The sequence below is a fragment of the Conger conger genome, chromosome 11, assembly GCF_963514075.1.
Source record: "Conger conger chromosome 11, fConCon1.1, whole genome shotgun sequence".
Taxonomy (NCBI): Eukaryota; Metazoa; Chordata; class Actinopteri; order Anguilliformes; family Congridae; genus Conger; species Conger conger.
Window position 1 is genome coordinate 27,642,196 of NC_083770.1, and position 23,225 is coordinate 27,665,420.

The following is a 23,225-nucleotide window of genomic DNA, read 5'->3' on the forward strand; positions in this document are numbered from 1 at the left end:
ATGATGAAGTGGCTGCAGGATGACTTCTGAAGTATCCAGAAACGTCAGCTCAGATCACACCAAATGCCTCAAAATGTACTGGCTGGGGCCCCGCCTTGAAGCAGGACAATGACCCCAAACACACTGGTAAAGCAACCAAGGAGTTTTTCAGGGCCAAAACCTGGAATCTTCTTGACTGGCCAAGTCTGTCACCCTTCCTTAATCCAACTGAGCACGCTTTTCATTTGCTGAAGACAAGACTGAAGGCAAAACGCCCAGAAACAAAAGGGAACTGATGATGGCTGCAGTTCAGGCCTGGCAGAGCGTCACCAGGGAAGATACCCAGCGTCTGGTGATGTCTATGGGTCGCAAACTTCAGGCAGTCATGGAATGCACAGGATTTTGAACCAAGAACTAAATATGATTTTATTTCAGAATGTGTTCATTTGTCTGATTACTTAGCCCCTCAATTTTAGGTGAGTCAATGACTAAAAAGGGCTGCAACATCATGCATAACAAAATTATACCGCAGTACATCAGTACATACGCTTTCCGGGAGTGCACAGATAGCTGCTATGTATTCTGAAGCATGAAGAATAAAGGGGAGACATGGCTCAGGCAGTAAGAGCAATTGTCTGGCAGTCGGAAGGTTGACGGTTCGATCCCCCACCCGGGCTGTGTCGAAGTGTCCCTGAGCAAGATGCCTAACCCCCAAATGCTCCTGACGAACTGGTCGGCGCCTTGCATGGCAGCCAATCGCCGTTGGTGTGTGATTGTGTGATTGTGTGCATGAATGGGTGAATGAGAAGCATCAATTGTACAGCGCTTTGGATAAAGGCGCTATATAAATGCCAACCATTTATAAAGTAAAACTGTTATTGTTTGTGAAACTGTGACACAAGTTCCTGGGTGTAGAACGGAGATGCCTATCTGCTCAGCCAGCATTGAAAGAGTCATTCAGGTTCCTTTGGAAAAGATCAAGTGACAGCAACACTCTCACGCCTTAACATTCTCCAAACCCTTTTTTAAGCAAAACTGAAAGCAGAAACAACAAGGAGTCCTCAAAGCCTGGCTGTGTAACAATTCAGGGCATTTTCCCACCCACACTCACTGACCCCACCAGTTTCTTTGCATTTTGACGATAAGTCATTTACACTCTTCTTTTTAACATTCAGATCATGCCGGTTTACGGGCCACAAGCCCGGAGACCTCCCGCAGAGCCCAGAAAGGCCCCGGTGTGATGAAGAGCCAGCGCCGGCCGTCTGAGCAAGCAGGTCCCTGTCCCTCGCTGCCTCTTTAATGGCACAGCGCGTCTCCACAGAGGCACACTTCACAGCCCCTCCCCTTGGGCTGGAAGTGATTAAAGTCAGTACTGCCTGAGTGCGACCAGCACTCCGTGCTCCAGCTCTTTGAGAACTGAGAGAGAGAGAGAGCACGTGTGAGAGAGAGCGAGTGAGAGAGCGAGGGAGAGAGAGGGGGAGGGAGGGAGGGAGGGAAGGCGGGACGAGACGTTGCAGAGTGCGAACCCACGCTCGGCTCTCTCCAATAGTGCCACTGCTGTCACACAGCGCAGGAAAAAGGGGCACAAGAACCCATCCAAACCAGAAACTCTCCGCAATAGGACTGCTTCACCAGGAAGACCGTTTCCACTCAAATGAAAGCTGGAGTGATTTTCAAATCCATTTGAATTAATTTGCTCAGTGGTTTTTTCCTTTCCTATACATGGACATATCAGTGACTAACAAGCAAACAGGATCTAAAGCTTTTTTTTGGACATGGGAACATACTATGCTTTGACAGTACAAACATGCCACTGTTACTGAAATCAGAGGACATTTCTGCTTTATCTTTTTCGAATATATAATGGTAAGCAAAAGAGGCCATTTTAATGGCAGTTCTATTACTAATTCAGCAATGTGTGAAAATTAAGTGGAATATGTCAGAATCTCATCTAACATTGTTTCTTTGAATCGAGGGGAAATGTGTTAAAGATAGGAAGGTTCGGCCAAATTCTATTAATTTGGGGAAATGAGCAATCAGTTAGGGATACAACTTAAGAATGTCACCTATTCTCACTTTGGTGTTTTTTAACTACAATATAACTTTACAAGGAACGCTGACATTTAGCTTTCATACAGTAAACAACATAAGCTGCAGCTGAAAGCCCGTCCTTGGCAAAGATGGGCAATCACTTGCTCAACAGCAGCACTATCAACGGCACACTAGACACGGAGGCGCAGTTTGAAAGCTTGAGCTTGTTAGTGCTCACAGTCTTGATCATCATCCTGATCGTGGTGGGCAACCTGCTGGTCATTATCGCCATTACACGAACTTCCCAGCTGCAGACCATAACCAACATCTTTATAATGTCCCTGGCATGCGCCGACCTCATCATGGGGGTTTTAGTTGTGCCCCTGGGGGCGACCATCGTGGTTACGGGTGACTGGCAGCTCAACCGGAGGTCCTGCGAGCTCTGGACCTCGGTGGACGTTCTGTGTGTAACGGCCAGCATCGAGACGCTGTGCGTGATCGCAGTGGACCGGTACATCGCCATTACCCGGCCCCTCAGGCACAAGGTGCTGATCAACAAGTGCCGCGCGCGGGTCATCGTGTGCATGGTGTGGGCCGTCTCTGCACTCACCTCCTTCGTTCCCATCATGAACCAGAACTGGCGAGCGGAAGACGACGAGGCCCTCAAGTGCTACGCGGTGGAGACCTGCTGCGACTTCATCACCAACCCCCCCTTCGCCATCATCTCCAGCGTGGTGTCCTTCTACATCCCTCTGCTCATCATGATCTTCATCTACGCCCGCGTCTTCCTCATCGCCACGCGGCAGATGCGGCTCATAGACAAGAACCGGCTACGCTTCCAGGGCGAGGGCGCGGTCCCCCCGCCTCAGCCCCCTCACCACGGCAACAACAACCTGCCGCGGTCGGGCAGCAGCACCGGGTCCTCCCGCAGGAAGAACTCCAAGCGCCGTCCGTCGCGGCTGACGGTGGTGAAGGAGCACAAAGCCCTGAAAACACTGGGCTTCATCATGGGGGCCTTCACCATCTGCTGGCTGCCTTTCTTCGTGGCTAACATCATCAACGTCTTTGACAGGAACATGCCCGGGAGGACGCTATTCCGCATCCTGAACTGGCTGGGCTACTTCAACTCGGGCCTCAACCCCCTCATATACTGCCGCAGTCCTGAGTTCCGCCTGGCTTTCAAGAACCTCTTGGGCTGCCCGTGGCTGCCCACTCCGCGCATGAACACCCTCTACAAGGAGCTGCGCACTCTTTGCCCCTGCTTTGGAGGCTCGCCTGAAACGGGGGCGGCGGGTTCCTTCCACAAACCGCCCCCGGTCCAGAAGGACGAGAGCCTGGCCAGCAGTCAGAGCAGCTCCAGGAGCGAGGAGCCATCTCCAGCCCCCCCACACTCCAACAGCAGCATGCGGCTCAGTGACTTCTCCGAGCCCGACACAGAACTGTAAGTCTCATCTCATCTTCAGTCCTCAGTCTGCCTCCTTTTGTCTCTAAATTGTAGTGATCACCGTTTTTTTGGGGCTGCCACAGTCTTAAAAAATAGTTTATGAATCATCTCTTCTAATGGACAGGGTCTTCATTCAAAGTGTGATAAAAAAAGAAGCTTTGACAATGAGAAGCGCATTTGAGTGCAACTGAGGTTTCCATTCTATCGAACAATAGTGAATGGTTCCACTTAGCTCCAAGTGATTCAGAAAGCATACTGTTATAATCAATGTTCATGCTTGGTTATGAATGAGACGGGATTAGCAAGAAGGCAGCGGTGAGAAAAGCCCACATGGCTTTTGTTTGTGGACGATCAATGTAATGCAGTCACTGTGGGGAAAGTGAAGTAGAGCTGTGTGTATCTGCTTGTCTGGCAGCTCATATTTGAGAACTGTACAAACATTCTACAATGAAAAACTTTAAGCAACAGAGATGAAAAAATAGCAATCATGTTTAAGAACATTTAAATTCTTGTCAAATTTGTACGTTTTCGTATCTGAAGCCACTTAAATTTAACAGCATGACATCAGTGTTTTGATATGTGAGGTCCAAACAGTGTAGTTACCGTTGAGTTCTTCCTTAATCTTAATGCCTTTCAGATACAAGATCTCAAAATGCTGGCAATGTCCCCTGTGAATGCAGCAGTGAAATTTTCTTTGTAATGTTGAGAACACGAGTTTGAGTTTGAGTTTCATACAATCTAAATTGCATTCATTATTACTAAAGAGTTTTTTTTGCAATAACTTTGCTAAATACAATAAATCAGCACCATGTAGACAATGCATATAAGAATTCACTGTTACTAAATTATACCAACTGTATACAAATACTGAATAGAATAAAAACTATTTTAATTGCAATAAAAAGTAAATATTTGTATAGGCTGTAAATGGGATCAAATACAAAAATGTATCAAATTAAGTAACATTTAAATAAATCTTACTATTTATGTGAAAAATGAATTGGCCAAAAAAATGATGAGGAAATGCCAGTCATTTTTATAACCATCTTGTTTAAATTTATGGAGTGCATTTTGTTTTCTGTTCTTTTGCTAGTATTCAGTCCATATTATATAATTGAACACAATGATCCAACAGATTAAATATTTATTCATCTAATGTAGCTTTGAAATTTAACAATACTGCTTTCCATGGAATTGTTGAGCTTCAACAACAACAGAGCTTACATTTAAAAATGTAAATGTATTACATAAGAAATTAATAAAGATATGTTCAAAGATATAACCAAAATCCGTAATATATATCTCAACTTTATTCAGGAAAAAGGGCTGTGGACTAAGTATGTTAAATTCCATTAGACTCTTGGAGATGACCACAGCATGAGCCAAGTTGTTAATTTAAGGTAGATAATAATCCAGTACGATTGCCCTGGCGTTTTAATTTGTACCCTGGTGTACAATCCAGCTGTGACCATCTTGAAATACCAGCTACAAGCTGTTTCAAAACATAGCTTCAGACGGTCAAACCATGTTGAGTATAATGCTGGTCTAACTGGTCAACCAGCTACCAGACGTTTCAAAACCAAAAAATAGCTGCAAAATGTTTCATTACAAAAAAATATTTCTTCTCTTAAATTTGGATACAATCTGGGGGGGAAAGTATGATGTGCTATTCCCAGTGGTGGGAATAGGAATAAAAACTGCAAATCAGGAATGGCAACTGCAAATTAGAGATTCAGGAACAGAAACCAGATTCAGATTATGTGAATTTCTCTTATTATTCAGAACAGCCAGACAATTGGGGGACATTGTGTGTGTTAGTCTGGTGGGAACTGCATGGCCTGAAAGATGATTTATTTAGTTTTTTCAACACATTTAAAAGATAAAATATTTATTATAAACATTTCCACAACTTTTCAGAAATATAATAACATTGATCTGTTTATATAGGACTTTTATACCTATACATTTTGTCACCCATTAACTGGAGACTATTCCATATGAAATCCTTAATGTTTCATTTTTGTAAATCCATTCATCAGAAGTGAACCATTTGCAGAGTAATCATGCAATCTCCTGGCATAATGTGTGCCCATCATTCTGTAAATATTTTTTTTAGATTATAGCAATAAATGTTTAATACAGTTGACAAACTAATTGTCAACAGAATATGAATAATATAAGTCATTGTTGTAAATTATTCCAAAGCCTCTGCTAATATTGCTATAATAAAACGTGGCTCAGAAATAATTGTTTTAAAGTAATTCACACAGAAGTGTCATAAAATATAAGAAAGCTGATACTTCTCTGAAATGTGATTGATAACATTAACTGGAAACAGCAGAATTCAATTATTCGATTAGACCACCAAAATCCCAATAGCAACACATTAGATATTCAACAACGATTTGCCAGGTGATTTTGAATCAATTTGTGCAACACTTCTACGAACGTGAGGAAAACTATTGAATAAATGTCGATATATAGTATTTTTTTTATATGGTGCATATTCCTGGAACAACGTGAGCGGATGTTGTGCATTTGGGGCTGCGAATGAGTTCACTGGAAGTGGGGGCTGTGAACTGTTTGCGTCTCGGTGAGGGCCCCTTCGTTCAACACTTCTCAGCAACTGATAAACTTTATCACCTAGGCACCACACGTCCGCCTAACGGGAAAGTCTGTTTACGAGCAAAAAATGTGTGACAGAATACATGAGACCACTACGAGTGCAGGGTAGGAGGCGGATGTCCTTGGACTCGCGGTGCGCCGTCACCACTGATGCAGAGTTGTGGAAACATATTTCCCGCACACTGTACATCTTGTAGACGTTCACACTGTAATCTGGAGACTAACGTTTCGATTAGTTTTCTTTTTTCATATACCTGCTTGCCCGGGGCTATCTTAGCTCGCCTCACGAAATCGAAACTAAGTCCAATTAATTATTCTATAATTATTGGCGCAAAACTAATAGCCTATTATTTTATTTTATTTCTACAGCATGCTAGGCTCACTTCCAAACAAACAGTACCAAACCAGCCCGAAGCAGCGAATCACTCAATTTTTACCCGTTATAGATACACTATTCCAACGTCCACGTGTTTTTATTTTCGTAATTTTCTTATTATTGAATTACATTCATCTTACATTTTACTTAGAATTAAAATGATGTTAGACATTTATTCATTTCTTCAGCTAATAATGGATCTGTAGCCTTTAAAATATTTTACGATGTATTTTTTATTACTGTTTATTACCACTGAGCCTTCTATAATTTTGTGAGGTGGGAGAACACATTAAAAGGAATCTGAAACCAATCCTCCTACTTTATTAGCTCCAGATCCATCAGGCTGTGGGCTTTGCTTGTGGACTAATTTGGGGTTAGGTTTAGGAACTGGGGTGGTCATTACAAAAGTTTGATTCTGTGGTTAGGATTAGTCACACTGTTTGGGATTTGGGGGGATGCTTTGGATAATTGTCCTGCTGGAAGATCCACCCAAGACCCAGTTTTAGCCTCATGGCAGAACAATCTTAGGTCTAAAATCTCCAGGTATTTGATGGAGTCCATGATTCCATGTATCCTAAGAAAGTTTCCAGGACCTTTGGAAATAAAACAGCTCCAAAAACGCACATATCCATCACCCTATTTAACAGTGTGGATTATGTACCGACAGACAGAACACAGTACCAGTTCCTATGACATTCAGCAAACTCTTGTTGCTTACATTTGTGGTTTGATGACCATAGAGACTTTCCATTGACAGTCCTTACAAATACTGTAGCTTGCCGCCATGGAGGCAAGCTACACTTGGCGACACCTAGGTTCACCCAACTTCCGCAGTGTTCCGTCACTGGGGAATTCTTTGGCTCTTTAATCATCTTCCTTTCTGCACTCGAGGGCAATATACACTTGTTTCCTTATCCAGGCAGGTTTATCACAACTCCAGTTGTTTTAAACTTCCTCATTATTGCCCTAATAGTGGAGTTTGGCATTGTGTTTAGCTATTTATTTACAGCCATTTCCTGATTTACAAATGAAGGTCAGCAACCTTTAGACTCATTTCAATTGTGCGCTGGCCTGCTGCGATTTTGGCATGTGTACAATCTCAATTTTTTTCCATAGTGAAAGAGACTTCCGAGACTAAAAGTAAAATAATAAGTGGAAATATTAATACTTCTATGTTTTATTAATAGTAATTTCAAGGGGTGCCAAAATTATGACACGTTTTTGAGAAAAATATTTGTTTCTTGATGAATAAATGCTTTTTGTTTAAATATTTTACATCAGTTAAGGGCTTCTCTTATATTTGAAGTGTAAGAACAAACTGAGAAAGGGCAATGTCATGACAAAAACTAAGAAATCAATAAATAATAATAAAATTAAATATGATAAATCTGCAAAACGTGCTTGGCCATTTTCCTTGGTGATTTCCCTTCTGCATCTACTGTAACTGTCCATGAATAGAGACAGAATACACAACATGTTTAACATTCAGCATTTTAAAGACATGGTTATGTCCAAATACTGTAATTGCTCTTGCTGAGGCTTTTGCAGTCATTCGTAGACAAAGGCAGAGAAACTATGGTGCACATTTCGGAGCCTAACTGCTGCTTTGTGCAGTGGATTCAGTTTATATGCAGTTTATTTTTACACTCAATTTGCCACATTTGGCAGCAGTGCTCCAACTGAAAATCTGATCAAGAACTTGTTATTAGACAGGTGTAATTCATGATCTAAAATAAATCTTTAGAGGAAAATAAATATGTGGGTATTTCCCATAATCTTGTGTGCGCCTGTCGTACTTTACCACCTGGGCTACACTTGCGACAACCAACTATGGCCGACTACATCACCATTCAATACCATAATGTATCACATGCTCAAACTAAATGAGAGTCAGGGGTACTGTGAGCCAGGGGAATGGAGAGTGCTGGGAAGATCCCTGCAGAAGAAGGAGAGAGAAAAGCAGAGTGAGCAAAAGTGATATACAGTAGTGAGCAAAAATTTGGGCACCCCTGGTCAATAAGCCTTTTACAATTAATATTCAAGAGAACATAAGTAAACTTGACCTTCTTCAAATTTTAAACCAAGATTACTTTTTATTTTATAAACCTTGTTAGTTTGTACTTCGTAACTCCTCCTTGGGCAACTAGTATAACCGCTTGCAAACGCTTCCTGTACCCAGTGAAGTCTTTCAATTCTCGCTTTTGGAATTCTTCCCCATCCTTCCTACCTCTAGCTCAGAAATATTCTCTGGCCTCCTTGCATGTATGGCATGTTTAAGATCTCTCCACAGATTTTCAATAGTATTCAAGACTGTGGAGGCCATAACAAAACCTTCATCTGTCTTTCCTGGAGGTACTTCATGGTTGATTTTGAGGTATGCTTTGAATCATGGTCTTGCTGGAAAACCGAACTTCTCTTCAACTTCAGTGTCTGAACTAATCCATTCTTTCTTCCAATTGCACAATATTTCCTGTGTCCCCAGTTGCCACACAACTAAATGGTAAATGGTTGGCATTTATATAGCGCCTTTATCCAAAGCGCTGTACAATTGATGCTTCTCATTCACCCATTCATACACACACTTACACACCAATGGCGATTGGCTGCCATGCAAGGCACCAACCAGCTCGTCAGGAGCATTTAGGGGTTAGGTGTCTTGCTCAGGGACACTTCGACACAGCCCGGGCGGGGGATCGAACCGGCAACCATCCGACTGCCAGACGACTGCTCTTACTGCCTGAGCCATGTCGCCCAAAGCATAATGGATCCACCCCAAAGCATAATGGATCCACCTCCATGCGTCATAGTTGGCAAGGTATTCTTCTCTACAAAGGCTTCACCCTTATTTCTCCAAACATACGTTCATTGGTGGTGGCCAAAAATGGTTGGTTTAGTCAATGCAAAGCACAATGTTCCAAAAGGCTTCAGACTTCTGACTGTTTTCTTTTGCATACTTCAGACACTTAATTTTGTGTTGAGGTGGTTCTTTCCGGAAACTCTGCCATGTAGGTCTTTGTTGTTTAAAGTCTGTTGTATTGTTGTCCTGTGAACAGGTAGACCTGTGTCTGCTACTCAGTTTTGCAGCTCTTTTGCAGTGATGTGAGCACTTCTCACCAGGTCTTGTGCCATTCTATCTGAAATCTTTCTTGGTCTTCCGGACCTTGCCTTGACTTCAACTGTTCCATTTATCTTCTATTTTATAATAATATTTCTGACAGTGGAAATAGGTTGTTTTAAATAATGAAGAGTTTTGTACCCTTCTCCCTCTTGGAGGAAATCAGCCATCTTCATTCTGAAGTCCTTGGACAACAAGTTCAGCCCTATTATACTCATCTGACTTATTGAAGCCCTAACGACTAAAGAAGAATATTCCAAAGGGTTCCCAAACTTTTGCACAGGGCTTTTTTAACTTTTTAAATATAATTTATAAACAGTAAAAAATGAAAATAAAAAGCAATCTTGCATTAACATTTGCAGAAAGGGGTCATGTTTAATCATTTAGTTCAGGTTTTCTTTCGATCGTATTCATATCCATTTAAACCAGGGGTTCCCAAATTTTTGCACCCCACTGTAGTCTACTATCCCTTCAGAACGGTATGACTGGTAATAAGGAGTTCCCTTATTCAGGAAGTATCCAGCCACAGGCCACTTCCATAATGGTTATATGTTTATAGTGACATTTCACTCTCTGCAGGGGCAGGTTTCTTCCTCGGTAATACTGTACCACCACAACCATAAACGCAACACATACAACGCTTAATTTGTGCATCAACATATTAGTATGACTAGTTGCCAATGCACAGAGGGTTCCCAGCAAGCTAGTGTTTGTTTTTTCTCACAATATCCAGTTTACTGCCGATATAACAAATTCATCATTAACATAAAAGAGGTTTTGTCCAATTTGTTCTTGTGAAATTTTTTTAGAAAAACAGTATGCTCTGCAGTTAATTTGCCGAGGGGGATTATATATCACGCTCACAGTGCAGCCTTTTACAAGATGGATTGAGGAAATGTCAATGAGATCATGCGTATGAGCTTTATTAACTGTTTTTAAATTGGGCTCCTTCTTTGACAGCTCGTCTCCTGAGTGTTCATTGAGTGTATGTGACAGAGTGTGTGGCCCCTGTTAACCTCTGATGTAGCGCCTTAATATGGCGTCTGCCCAGTGGCCGGTCTGCCGGGCAGGGACAGAGAGATGGAGGAGGATCCTGACATGGGGGCAGGTCACCCAGCCCCACCTTAGAGATTACCCTAACGAGCCCAGTCCATGAAACAGCTGGTCAGGAAGGTCACTGTCCATTTCTCCCGCTCTGTCTATCGGTCTGGGTGTCAGTCTGCCTGTGGTTGCACAGGTCAGGGGGGTAGAACGCAGACTGCGGACAGAGGAGAGGGGAGGAAGGAAGTGAGGGCGGGGGGCAGAGGAGAATCTAATACAGATATTTAATAATGATTAGTCGTGTTAAAACCGAGCTGAAACAAGAGAGAAAACAAACAGCTCGTTCTGTAACTGTGCGCAGGGCTGAAAGAGAAGCCAGCGGCCTAGGAAAGCATAAATCACAGGATCAAAGGCGAACACAGGGGAACGCTCCGGGTGATAAATGAGTGGTTCACACAGGCTAGACAGATTGAGTGCCGAGTCCTCTCAGTCACACCAGGCGTACGGGGTCTCCCAGCCAGTGGGTACAAGGCGTACGGGGTCTCCCAGCCAGTGGGTACCAGGTGTACGGGGTCTCCCAGTCAGTGGGTACCAGGCGTACGGAGTCTCCCAGCCAGTGGGTGGGTTGGTTTTGAGGGAGCACTCCATTTTCAGGTGGGAAGACAGCCTGTGCCTGTTTTCCAACACCCTTTTTTGTTTGTGAGGCATGTTACACCATGTCTTTTCCGAAAGGGACATGGTGTAAGTGAGTACACTGCGCATATTTGCCAGCCTCAAGCTCTTATAGGAAAAGCTGAAAAAAGGTGTGCAGATCATGAATAAGCTTTGGGCAAAAACAAAAATGCTCAGCTTTCCATTTCATTTCATTTTGATGGGACGGGAAAGTTTGTTGGCAAGTTCAGTGCAAGGATACAGAGACCAGGCTTCTGTATAAACAGTGTTTCTGCTGCTTTTTTAAAGGGCATTTAAAAAAAAAAGAAGAAATGTGGTCATGCAGAGGGTACCCACACCAACATGTGAAGGGTCTAGACGATTGTGTCACGTACACACTCCCCAGTCTTATGTGCGACTTCTTTCAGGCCTTTCACAATTCATGATGTATTATCCTTCCAGGACCGTCAAAGAAACTATCTGACAGTTAAAGTAGCAGAAAGAGACCGGGGGGGAAGATGTTGAAGAAACATCTAAATTGCTAATAGAGAATGTTTACATGGGCATCTTCGAGGATTTCCACTTGCAATTGTGCTGCAAGATTCCGGTTGTATTAGAAAATAAAAACAGCCCGATTAGATAAATAAACATTGTGAGGTACAATGACTTCTCACATTGTTGAGCAGGACACCCAATGAATGGCATGCAATTGAAACCACTTCATATGTTTAACATGATTGCAATGTTGTAACTGTCAGAGAGGCAGATGCAACCCATTACTTTGCGGCTTAGCTGACATAAATCACAAAATCCAGTTTATAGTTCATAGCCCCAAGGATATAGTTTCCCCAGTAAAAATACCATGCAGTGTTCATATCAACAATGCCATAGCCTTCTGACTATGAACCCACCTCCATAAATATAATCCCACTGTGCTGCCATAATGCCTCAGGTTTACAAGTCAAAGGGATTTAAATGATCTTGTAGCCCCACAAAACACATAATAAAAACAGCTGACAGCTGAGTTAGTGAGTGAATAATAATTTATAGCGATTTACAGTCAGCCAGATCATGCAGGCCGCATCCGTTTATAGAGATGAGCTTTCATAAGGTACCAGCGTGGAGGTAGTACAGACCAAGGCCTTGAAACGTATTTTGAAATTGCCATGGTTTTTTTAAATCAATTTATGGCTTCACCCTCACTGAATCCATTGGCAATCTGTTCATCTCTCTGTGGGTTTCAGTTGAAAACATTTCAGTAAACATTTGAAAAAATAGCACTCCATCAAAAAGGGCTTATGTCTCTCAGGAAAGCCACCAGTACATTCTTGACATATCACAGGTATCTCACACATAACATGTCAAAATTTCAGAAAGAGGCTCAAAATGCACCCTTGTTTATCATTCAAATGAATTGTTTAACTTTGTAAGTATAGCATCAATCTGAATGTGTTCTTTCATTAATTAAAGGAGTCAGTTTCTTTTTTTAATTCCTCAGTAAAGGGACATTTCTCTGACAAGTCAAAAGTTATAAAATTATTGTTATACAATTTTAAAATTAAAAGTTAATTAAAATTATTACCTCCCTCTGAGCTTGTAAAAGAGATGAATTTGAAGTAAATTAGTCTGGGAGAAAGAAGTCCTGCTGCAATACAAGCTATTACAAATTGATCTGCTCTTTCCCAGCCAACTCAAATAAGCAAATCAGTTTGAGACATTCACACAGAGCACTGCAGTTTTAAGCCTAAATGCTGTTTGGTTAAACTCACAAACAGCACGACAGCATTTTACAAAATACATTTCAGGTCTCTTGTCGTCTTTTCTGGCGGGTGACCTCATGCAAACTTGGTGTCTGGGCTGGAGTTCCAGTTAAGTGTGGATATTTTTTCAAATGCGGATGAGAACCATTGCGGGGTTACTGTGGGGTGTTTGCTTCAGTGCAGGCCAGAAGCATGTCAACAGCAAGCAGCACCTCTGAATGCAAAATGCATGTCAGGAAGAGAAGAAAATGTCTGAGCCTCTGGAACTGTGTTTGGCTCATGGGAGTCTCATGTGTACAGACCCACTCAGTGCCAGACCTACCAGTACTCTACTGTGGACCTGAGGTTATGGCATGACCTCCTGGTCGAGGGAAAGGGCAGACTCCCGCGGATGAGGGTTTCTGGGGAAAAGGGTGGGCTCCATGGGAGACGTGGAGGCGGTTACTGATATCTCAAAGCGCACAGACATTCAGACAGTCCATTTCCGCATCATCTCTGAAGGAAAAACTCTTTAATGTTTAATCAAACAACAGTGTGCAGTATATTACAGCATTATGGAGGCCAAGTTGGTAGTGCTGATTTTTTATGGAGCCATAAACATTAACACCATTTCAGTGGCTTTCAGGGTGACTACTGCCTTGCTGTCTGAATGTGGTGGAGTAGCCTACATATCTGAGATATCATAAGATTGGTGCAAAACGGGACCAAGAATTTCCTCTAACGACTACAGGGAGCAACTGAGGTACTGTAGTGTCCTTTACAGGGGTTGCACTGTCGGCTGCTATCTCTCTCCAGAAATCAGAACAGGCCCTGATCCGGTGAGCGGTCCGGAATAATACCCAGCTTCCAGAAACATCTACTCCCAGCTGAGAGGCTGTCAGCAGTTACCACTACTGGCAAAAATCCCATTATCCAATTTTCAGGAACTATAATGGCTGCTTTATTCATCCCACATTTGTTGTTCTGTTCACCTGAAGCCCTTGCATTCTGGGCCAGTGATGTGCTAGTTTGAGGACATGGAGAGTCCCTATCCTTTTGGCCAGTGTGGTCTAATGACCTGTAAATGAACTTTACATGTAGTAAAGCACGTTCATCCAGCATCAGCTAAAATAAACATTAATCACGGCTAAGCTATTCTGAATGTTTTCCAGAATGATGTCAGCCATCAGATCACTATAAGCCTGTTATTTTCTTCATACAAATCAGCTTCTCCCATTTCTTCATTTTAATTAAAAAAAAATATATCACAGAGATGCTAGGGTACCTGGCACATAAGAAAAAATCCACTTGGTCCATCTTGCTGCTGATGCAACGTGCGAAGGGATTTAGTGCAGTAAAGAAGGGCAGGCATCATAAATCATAACCAATGGTGAAGCCTCCAGTAATAAGAGTGTTTGGATGGAGGGTAGTACAATACACAGATGCACAAACTATTAAAAATACAAGTTATACAGTCTTCTCACCTTGTGATCTGGTGTTGTTGTTTCAGCTAATGCTTATTTGGTATGGAAAGTATTCCAGCAGAAAATAGCTGTTGGGAAGCACCCACTACATTGAGAGCTGTGGGGAAAATATATCCATCCACAGTACAGCAGGTGACAAAGAACAGTAGCCTTAGTTGGCCCATTACACGAATTGACCAAGCAACCATTTTTGCACACATTCAATAAAACAACCACTGCACTGTAATTATAGTGGAAATGCATGTGCATGGATGAAATGATCTACCTGAAACAATTAGAGGGTAAATGTATACAAGTCAGGTCAGTGTGTAAAATGATAATTCATGTTTGGCTGAGCAAATTATGGAGAGCCTGCAATAAGAGCTTTTCTTTACTGCATATTCTACAACTGCTTTTTTCCTTTTTTTGCTGAGTTTTAAATATCCTTCTTGTTCAGGTCACCAAGATTTCCAGAAGTCAGAAATGGATAGTCTTTTTGGGAAATCATTGCTGTCCATCATAGGGAACAAAATGGCCGCATTATTTGTCTGAGGATTTCACTAAGCTTTTCCTTATGGGGTTAATTACATCATTCAGGAATGTAGTCATGCTAATTGTACATGTATGCAAGGCAATTTAGAACTTAGAAGGGTGTACAACCTAATTATTTTCACCATTTGGAGCATCAAATATTCTTAAGACAAATACTATAAAATGGTCCAACGCACATATCTGTTGCATACACTAACACAGGATTTCCAGAGAGATGTACTCTGCAGCCAACTCCTGTTTGTAAAACAAACGAAAGAGGAAATTGACATGCTGACAGATGAATGTACAAACCCTTTCTATTTGCTCTTGTATAAATCACAGTAGCCTACCGCCACTTTTCACTCTACAGCACAATGGTAATGTTTTTCCTGTGGCACATTAAGTGACAAGTATTGTACTTTAAAAAATATGGTCTTAATCCTACCAAATCAGAAAAATGCTATACAATGAAACATAACCATCATAAAAATAAGTCAAATAAATACCTAATAAAATGCTCACTGAGTGTATACCTCCATGTATGCCTGATGTTGATGGCTTGCAGATCTGAAAAGTTTATATAATTAGGTGATATAATATATCCATGGGGTCTTGCTCATAATCTCACAGTCTTTCTGTTCTATGCTGTTACAAAACAATACAAAAACACTCTGCTCTTTTTAGACAAAAAGTTCTTAATACGGACAAATATCTGTTCCAGGTGGTTTTGAAGCCCAAATGCAAATGAAGATTTTGATTAAAAACACTTGGATCTTCTTGTTCCTCTCTGTAACACGGGCTCCTAGATAAACCGTTAGCATGAAACTAGCTTTGGACAGTCCCCATTGCTAACCACAGCACTACTTTCCCCTTTTAACAAGCTGGCCTAAAGAAAGACACGATTCAGATAAATAAATCCACCTATAGTCTGTAGTCAGCCCTGAATTCCAGCATCTCTGATTGGTTGACAGCTTTCCTGCTTTCTCAGCTGTGTGACTCACTGTGGAGTCCGGGCAGTGGCTCCACTGACCACAAGGGAGCGGGGTGGGCTGGGAGGTTGGCAGGCTGTCGCAGGGGTAATGTTACACTAAGCTTTCTTTAAAACCCTGCAATAGATCCATTTTATGACAAACTGTGTTATTTACCACTGCACATTTCTCAAAAAGACATCAAAATAAAACCTACAGAGAAGCAAGCCCAGCACTTTATTTAAACATCCCCTTTACCGCAGAATCTTATTGTTTTCAAGGAATCTGTATGTAAAATAACACCTACACACAGATAGTTCTTTAAAGCACTCTAAAAAAGGAGGAGGTGGCAGATAAATCTAGCTTTTAAAATCGGGACACATATGGAAATTTGTTTGATTGCATCTGCAGATTTGATCTGGAAGGGCCATCCCCAGCCAGTTTATCCACACCATTACGTTTGGCCTGTGAGGCTGACAGCAGCTAGTTGTCATGATGCCCAGATGGTGCAGCTGTTGACCTGCTGCCCCACGAGCACAGTGTGTTTGAGTTTAAATGCTCTCAGTAACCCCGCAACACATTCCACGGTCTGGATTCAGAGCATCTTTATGGCACAAAGTTCTGATTATTTTCACGTGCACACTATCATTATGACGTCTTCAGCAGAGCTTTCTGGCAAATGAAGAAATAGAAACGTGTGGGACATTTAAGGCAACAGAAGAGGTGCAACATACGGACAGCATTCTGCCTAATTATCCAGCCTGAAGGCCTGCAAAGGGTTCGGGTTCCGTGCGTTTTTTGGGGATCAGAGAACTGGCCCGTTTCCTCAAAGAAATGCACATTAGCTCTTCAGATGAACAGGTCAGCAGGCACTTAGAACATTTTTCATTTTGTTTTTTCCTTTTTTCCCCCCAGATAGCAAATAAATGGTCTGTATTGTTTATATTTTCCTGTGGAGACATGTATGGTCGTCGATAGCATCTCAGGCATTTTGAGAAAAGAGAAGAGGTAGGGCAGGGCACAAGAGAAAGGAAGAAAGCTCCCAATTTATAGCAATCAACATCTTTTGCCTTGTGCACAAGTGTTGCACTACTGTTGTGTTTTTGATGTATAAAAATAAGATGGCAATTAAAGCAATTAAAGGCTGAAAAAGGCATAACCTGCTTCCTTAATTCCATATTGAATCACTAGCAAGTTTTAAGCCTGCATCATACAGTCATTTTGTATAAATTGTCTATCTCTACTATGTAGATAATGTATCAATGTTTTTAGTTATGTACTTTGTTTTTTTATTTCTTCTTGTTGTGTATTTCTGTTCACCACTCGACCATCACGAAAAGAGCAGTGTCAGATATTTCTATTTTTCTAATGTTATTATCTGTACATTAGATAGTATTCTGTGGGAAATTAGGCCTACCAGGTTTTTAGATTCAATACTTTGCACTTGTGAAACATAAAGATACAATACATTTAAATGGATATGCTGTAAGTTAAAAAAGAAGCAAGTGTCGAAGGGATATGCATGATTCCGTCTCGTCACATAGATCATATGAGATGAACTTCAGTGATTCAAATTAAGTTAAACAGACAAGGCAGACTAATCAAATCTGAACCCAAGATGACCTGAAACCAATTAGACGAAAGCAGGAAAAAGCCTAATGAAACATGCACTTCCATGACAGCAGTCTGTAGGGGAGCCCAGTCTGTGCTTGATCGAATGGAAACACCCATGTAAACATTCTAACGTCCTTCCACCATGACTGTCATCTTTCACTAAAAGCCACCAGCAAGCAGAGCACACTTATCTGACCAATGACCATATTTATGATAGCAACCAGCTAACAGCCCATACCTGTTGAGGCTCCACCTGAAACTCCATAGCATAGGGCCTGAACAACAGAAGAGGAGGGGAGGAGACAGGAGGGAGAGAGCAATATGTTGAGTGACCACTGGCTGAAACAGGATCAGGGCTGGCCCTCAGTGTTGTGAATTCCATTCTATTATTTTTTCTCTAAAACCTCTTTTTCAACAGCTGCACATCAGCCTTTCCACTGCCTGAGGATGGCCTATCTTCACTGTCATCTCAGCTGCATCAAAGCTCCATCTGAATAGACACTCCTCACTTTAACAAACGGAGCATGAAAAAACACACCAAAAAAAGAAAACTGCCATCAAATTTTGCCGTTTTCTTTCCTTGTCAGGACAAACTCGCCCAACCCCTGTAGGAACTGTTGAGCAACTTAAAAAATGAAAGCATAGATAAGCATAACAAGGGATATACGCCTACTCAGATGCACACTTACATAAAGATATCAAACACAAAATAAATGAATGTACTATTGTCATAGTCAATAGTTCATAAATACATTATAAACATTTCCACACTTTTTATCTATTCCAGCCACAATTCCATATCGTGTAAACACATAACTGAAATAACTGATATTGTATGATATATTATAATGATATTTTTCCATCTCAAAAATTTCCAAGAAGTTGCGCCACATTCATTTCCCATAACTGAATCTAACCCTGCCACAAGTTTAATCTTCACTTCATGGTTAATATGTAATCATAGCCAAAAGCACTGACATCATCTTTGCATTTCAGTTTCACTCTACAGGAAAGTGACAGATGAGCAGTCTTTGAGCTGGAATGTCAACACTCTGAGAGAGACTTCACCAGACTGTCTGGCTGCTCCAGTGAGTCAGTGCGCCATCAAAGGAAATGGTACAGCATAGATTTACAGGAAAGAGAAAGAGGAAGGCCTGTGATTGGCCAAAGGGGAAAGGATGCCCAAAAGGAGGCTGCTGACAGGCTTTCCCTGGTGAGAACGTTGAGCGCCAACATACCTGGTGTTTGCAGAATCGGGATGAAAGGAGACCCGGGAGAGGAGGGAGACTTTCCATCCCTGCAGCGGACCTGTTCCTCGGCCACTGAGAAGCAGGTCCCAGCCCATTGCACAGAGCACAGATTCCCATCCCCAGCAGGAAGGCTTGGGCATGCCGTGGCCTTTGGAAAAGGAGCTGGCACACAGTGGTCAAACCTTCAGCCTGACTACGCTCTGTACGTCTCAGTGTTCATTCACAATGAACTGTAACATGTACCAGAGTTCAGCACAATCATACCGGACAGGAGCACTTACAATGTGTAACAGTGATACAATGTGGACTTTTAAGCACAAAGTATGTTACTTCTTGTATAAAAAAAGGTAGCATTTGAAATACGATTGTACTTTTAGATTTTCCTTCCTTTTATCTGTGAATGTGCACATGTTTAGCAGCATTGCTAATGCAGGATTCTTGCCATTGTACTTATCAAGCTTTCTGTCCTACCAAACTTCTCTCTCAAGTATTGTGTCCTTTACAGAGAAGAATAATGCAATGTACTTTATCTTTCCCATGGAGAAATAACCAAACCTTGGAAGGGCATAGTGTTGATAGCAGTGATTCCATCTGAACGCTTGAACAATAAACCCTAACTCCAACTCACAAAATTAACCACCATCTTCACAGATGCAGTAATTATTCACAGTTGTGAGCCTGAAGCATTTATGCCTGATTGATAACAAGATATCATAAAATAGACAAGATAACAAACCACTTCATTTTTTAAAGAAGGGGCCTTTTAGTTAGATTATTAAAATGCACAAGGTGACATGTAGGCACAGGAAATGTTATTTCTTCCCCTGAATGTAGTCTTTCAAGCACATTGTATTAACATTTATGAAATACCAAAGACACAGAGGATGATTTCATTAGGTGCGTAGGGCATACATTTTCACCTTCCTATAATTTTATAAATAACTAAAAAGACTTTTAACTTTTAAAATAAATGAAATGCATATAATTTCAGGGCATGAGGTGATGCGGTCTCAATAATTGTTTAGGATTGTCATTTTTCACTCTTCTTTTGTATACAATACAGATGTTTATGACAAGATAATGCCATCCTACCTGTACCCCCTGACTCACCCCAGAATACATTCCTGAGGAAAATGTTCAGGCACTTTCACACAGAGATAAAAGTTAAAAACAAAACTGTACACAATCTTTTTAACCATTCATATAAATGGTAAATGGTTGGAATTTATATACAATTTATGTACAATTTATGCTACTCATTCACCCATTCATACACACACTCACACACCAACGGCGATTGGCTGTCATGCAAGGCACCAACCAGCTCATCAGGAGCATTCGGGGATTAGGTGTCTTGATCAGGGGCACTTCGACATACCCAGGGTGGATCGAACCGGCAACCTTCCGACTGACAGACGACTGCTTTTACCGCCTGAGCTAATGTCGCCCCGATATATGTTTAAAGGGAAAGAAAAACAGTTAAAATATAAAGAAATATATGGTTCCACTATATTGATCCATTGAAGGATTCCGAACTATGATAGTGCAGTGAATCAGTAACACAGCCATTATAATAGATTCGGATCCATCGTAAGTAATTCTGCCGCGGTCTGGAAGTGCTGAAATGGAATGCACGGCACAGACAGTGATGCCCTTCCTATCTGGAAATATTTCTCCTACTCCTAACTTATTTCAAAAAAAGTTCCAGTGATTGTCATTGTTGTTGTTGATGTTGTTTAACGTGCATCAAGAATAGATGTCATTATTTTTTTAATTATTTTGGTTGGTCAGTTAAGGGGGTTATACAGTACTTGCACATCTATGCTGGTTCCCAAAACAGCCATACCCGCACAAATATATGAACATGAATGAGAGGTGTTGGCATATAGTAAAATGTATAGTAATATATATGAATACATATAATGAAACATATAGTAATATAGTGTATATGAACAGTCCACCTGTTCTCATGAACACCAGATTGACACCATTTTGTTGACTGCTGCAGAGCCTATTACATTTACATTGTTTCCAACATCCTGTTTTTATACTTTGAACCCCAGATTATTTGGATGCCTACTTCATAATTTTTCAATTTTTCTGCCAAAAAGATGTGATTGCAGACTGCTGTTTATGTGTCATGTCACAACCCTGGGTGCAAATAAATAATATTGTCAAATATTGGCTCGGAGGAGTCAGGATTATGACAAAGCAAATGTAGAAGTAACCAATTATAATACTTAGAACTGCACATAAAATCAGTAAGGAACACAAGCATGGTACATCAGCCCCGACACTAATATGGGCACCAAAAATCTCCTTGGTCACAACCAAACCTAGCAATTTGGTGATGAAAAATAGGAATTGGAAATAAATTAGACTGTGAACCTGACAGTCGTGTATGCGTGTTGTGTGGGACGAGAGTGGGGATTGTTAAAAATGTGTTCCTTCAGACCGGTGAATCCAATTGCGAGTGTTCCCATGGCAGCATGTTAAGAGGTTGAGAATCAAACCCCAGGAGGGAGAGGGACATCTGTGTTATAAATCCAGATCTCTGCCTTCTCTGAGGATCTTTTGTTGCCAGTGCAGAGTTGCAGTACACAAGTCAGCTGTGGAAAAGCATACCACTGAGAGGCGACGTTTAACTCACATGCACAAACCCCATTTCCCATTCCACTCTGTGGAGGCCACACCACAGCACTCCCCACTGCTTATAACAGTTTATATTTATATTATAATGCAGAGGAAATCCAATGAACTCTGTTAGTGTCTTGTTCTGGTCTGGTGCTTGTGTGTGTGCATTTGCAGTGTGTGTGTGTGAGTGTGTGTGTGTGTCTGTGCGTGAGAGAGAGAGAGAGAGAGAGAGAGAGAGAGAGAGAGAGAGAGACAGTGTGTGTGTGTGTGTGTGTGTGTGTGTGTGTGTGTGTGAGATGGACCTACTTAGCCAGAGACAGTGCTGGACAGTGCCACACTCTGTCAGAGCGTGTCAGAGGATTTAGAAACGTCTGTGCAGCACAAACAGTCTTATCTGCATTGCTCCCGTGGATGGAAACAATTAGCCTGGCTCCTACTCTGGGGGAGTTCAGCTCGATGCCTATCAGGTCATTCCTGTTTCTTTTTTACTTTAGAGTGGGGGGTGGGGAGGTGGGGGCGGCTCGGAAAAGCCAGGGTAATCGTACTCTCGCATCTACTGGCGAGATTAACCACCCACAGCTCTGAATGTTTGTGAGACAGGCCGTCAAACATGATCAAAGTCAGGGAAGGCACTGCGGATGACACAAAGCTCCTCTACTGTTTGTGTTCAAAGGCGATGACCTCGGCGTGTTGTGTGTGGCCACACAAATAAAGGGGAGAGGGGTCAACACCACTACACTGGACAACAGCCTGCAAGGTCCCTTTCAGTCCTGTGAGTGACACCAGCCCACCTAGATGTTCTGGACACAAAATGAGAGTCAAAGCTGACAGGCTGCCAATGGAAACAGCCACATGACTGACAGGCACTCCCTGGTTGAGCGAACACTCCCCAGCAGGCTGCGCCAGCCCTCTTTCTGATGAAGCAGGGAGAACAAAAGTCTCACCGACTGACAACACACACGGAGTGGTGAGAAGCAGCGTGTTATCCAAACGCGGATCAGCACACCACTCAGGTCAGCGTCAACAGCAGCGGAACACCTCCCTGATGGAACATCTAGAGTACACTATACAAAAGGTGAAACTGCTAAGAGCTAGGTGTGTGAATTTCTGTCACCATGTACGATAAGTGCATTAGAAGTGTAACGAGAAGGCTCAATTTGTTTTATTATAATATGTATCTCTGTTCAGTGGATTCAGGTTCAGGTCCTGGTCCAGGGCTACTTAAATAGAACACATTTTTCCTTATTTCCTTTCTTGACCATTATGTCACTCTCGCTACTGATTTCCACCATTTTGGAAAGGGAAGAATCAGGATCCATAGATATCAGAATGGCTAAAATAAGGTCCGACCTGCAGCACAGAAACTGAGACACAGTGTTTGTGGTGAAGTGTCTTCCACAAATCACTGGTGGTTAAACACCAATGTCAAATATGAGAAAAAGAACAAGGCATCTTATTATCTTCCCTTTGTTGCCACATGAAAGGGCCCTCTGGGATGAGGGGCAGTTCAGTGAGACAGAGCTGGGGAAGCGTGGCATCTTTGAAGCTGGACACAGTGGACTGCACAAACACTCTAAGAACGCAGATCATAAAGAAACCACTTGACGCAGTGTGACAAACTGAGGTCGAATAAATAAGGAAATACAGTCGGGAAGCATTCCAGCATACATTTGTTAAAAAGCCCACAATCCGGTCAATTCACCAACCAAAAATGTAATAGTACAGTAACATACTTTTGTTTGCTCAGCAGGAATTATCTATTCA

The 23,225-nt window shown here is 41.9% G+C and overlaps 1 protein-coding gene across 3 annotated transcripts; it reads left to right on the top strand.

The window, feature by feature from the left end:
* Positions 1-1,483: 1,483 nt before the first annotated feature.
* Positions 1,484-22,432, top strand: adrb3a (adrenoceptor beta 3a). Of its 3 annotated transcripts, none has more exons than XM_061260724.1 (2): positions 1,484-3,451; positions 22,135-22,432. In XM_061260724.1, the coding sequence occupies exons 1-2, from the start codon at positions 2,160-2,162 to the stop codon at positions 22,139-22,141; spliced, it is 1,299 nt and encodes a 432-aa protein (XP_061116708.1). In that variant the 5' UTR covers positions 1,484-2,159; the 3' UTR covers positions 22,142-22,432. The 3 variants fall into 3 exon arrangements, with proteins under 3 accessions (XP_061116708.1, XP_061116707.1, XP_061116706.1); XM_061260723.1 differs by lacking the exon at positions 22,135-22,432 and adding an exon at positions 18,574-21,219; XM_061260722.1 differs by lacking the exon at positions 22,135-22,432 and adding an exon at positions 17,996-18,566.
* Positions 22,433-23,225: the final 793 nt, after the last annotated feature.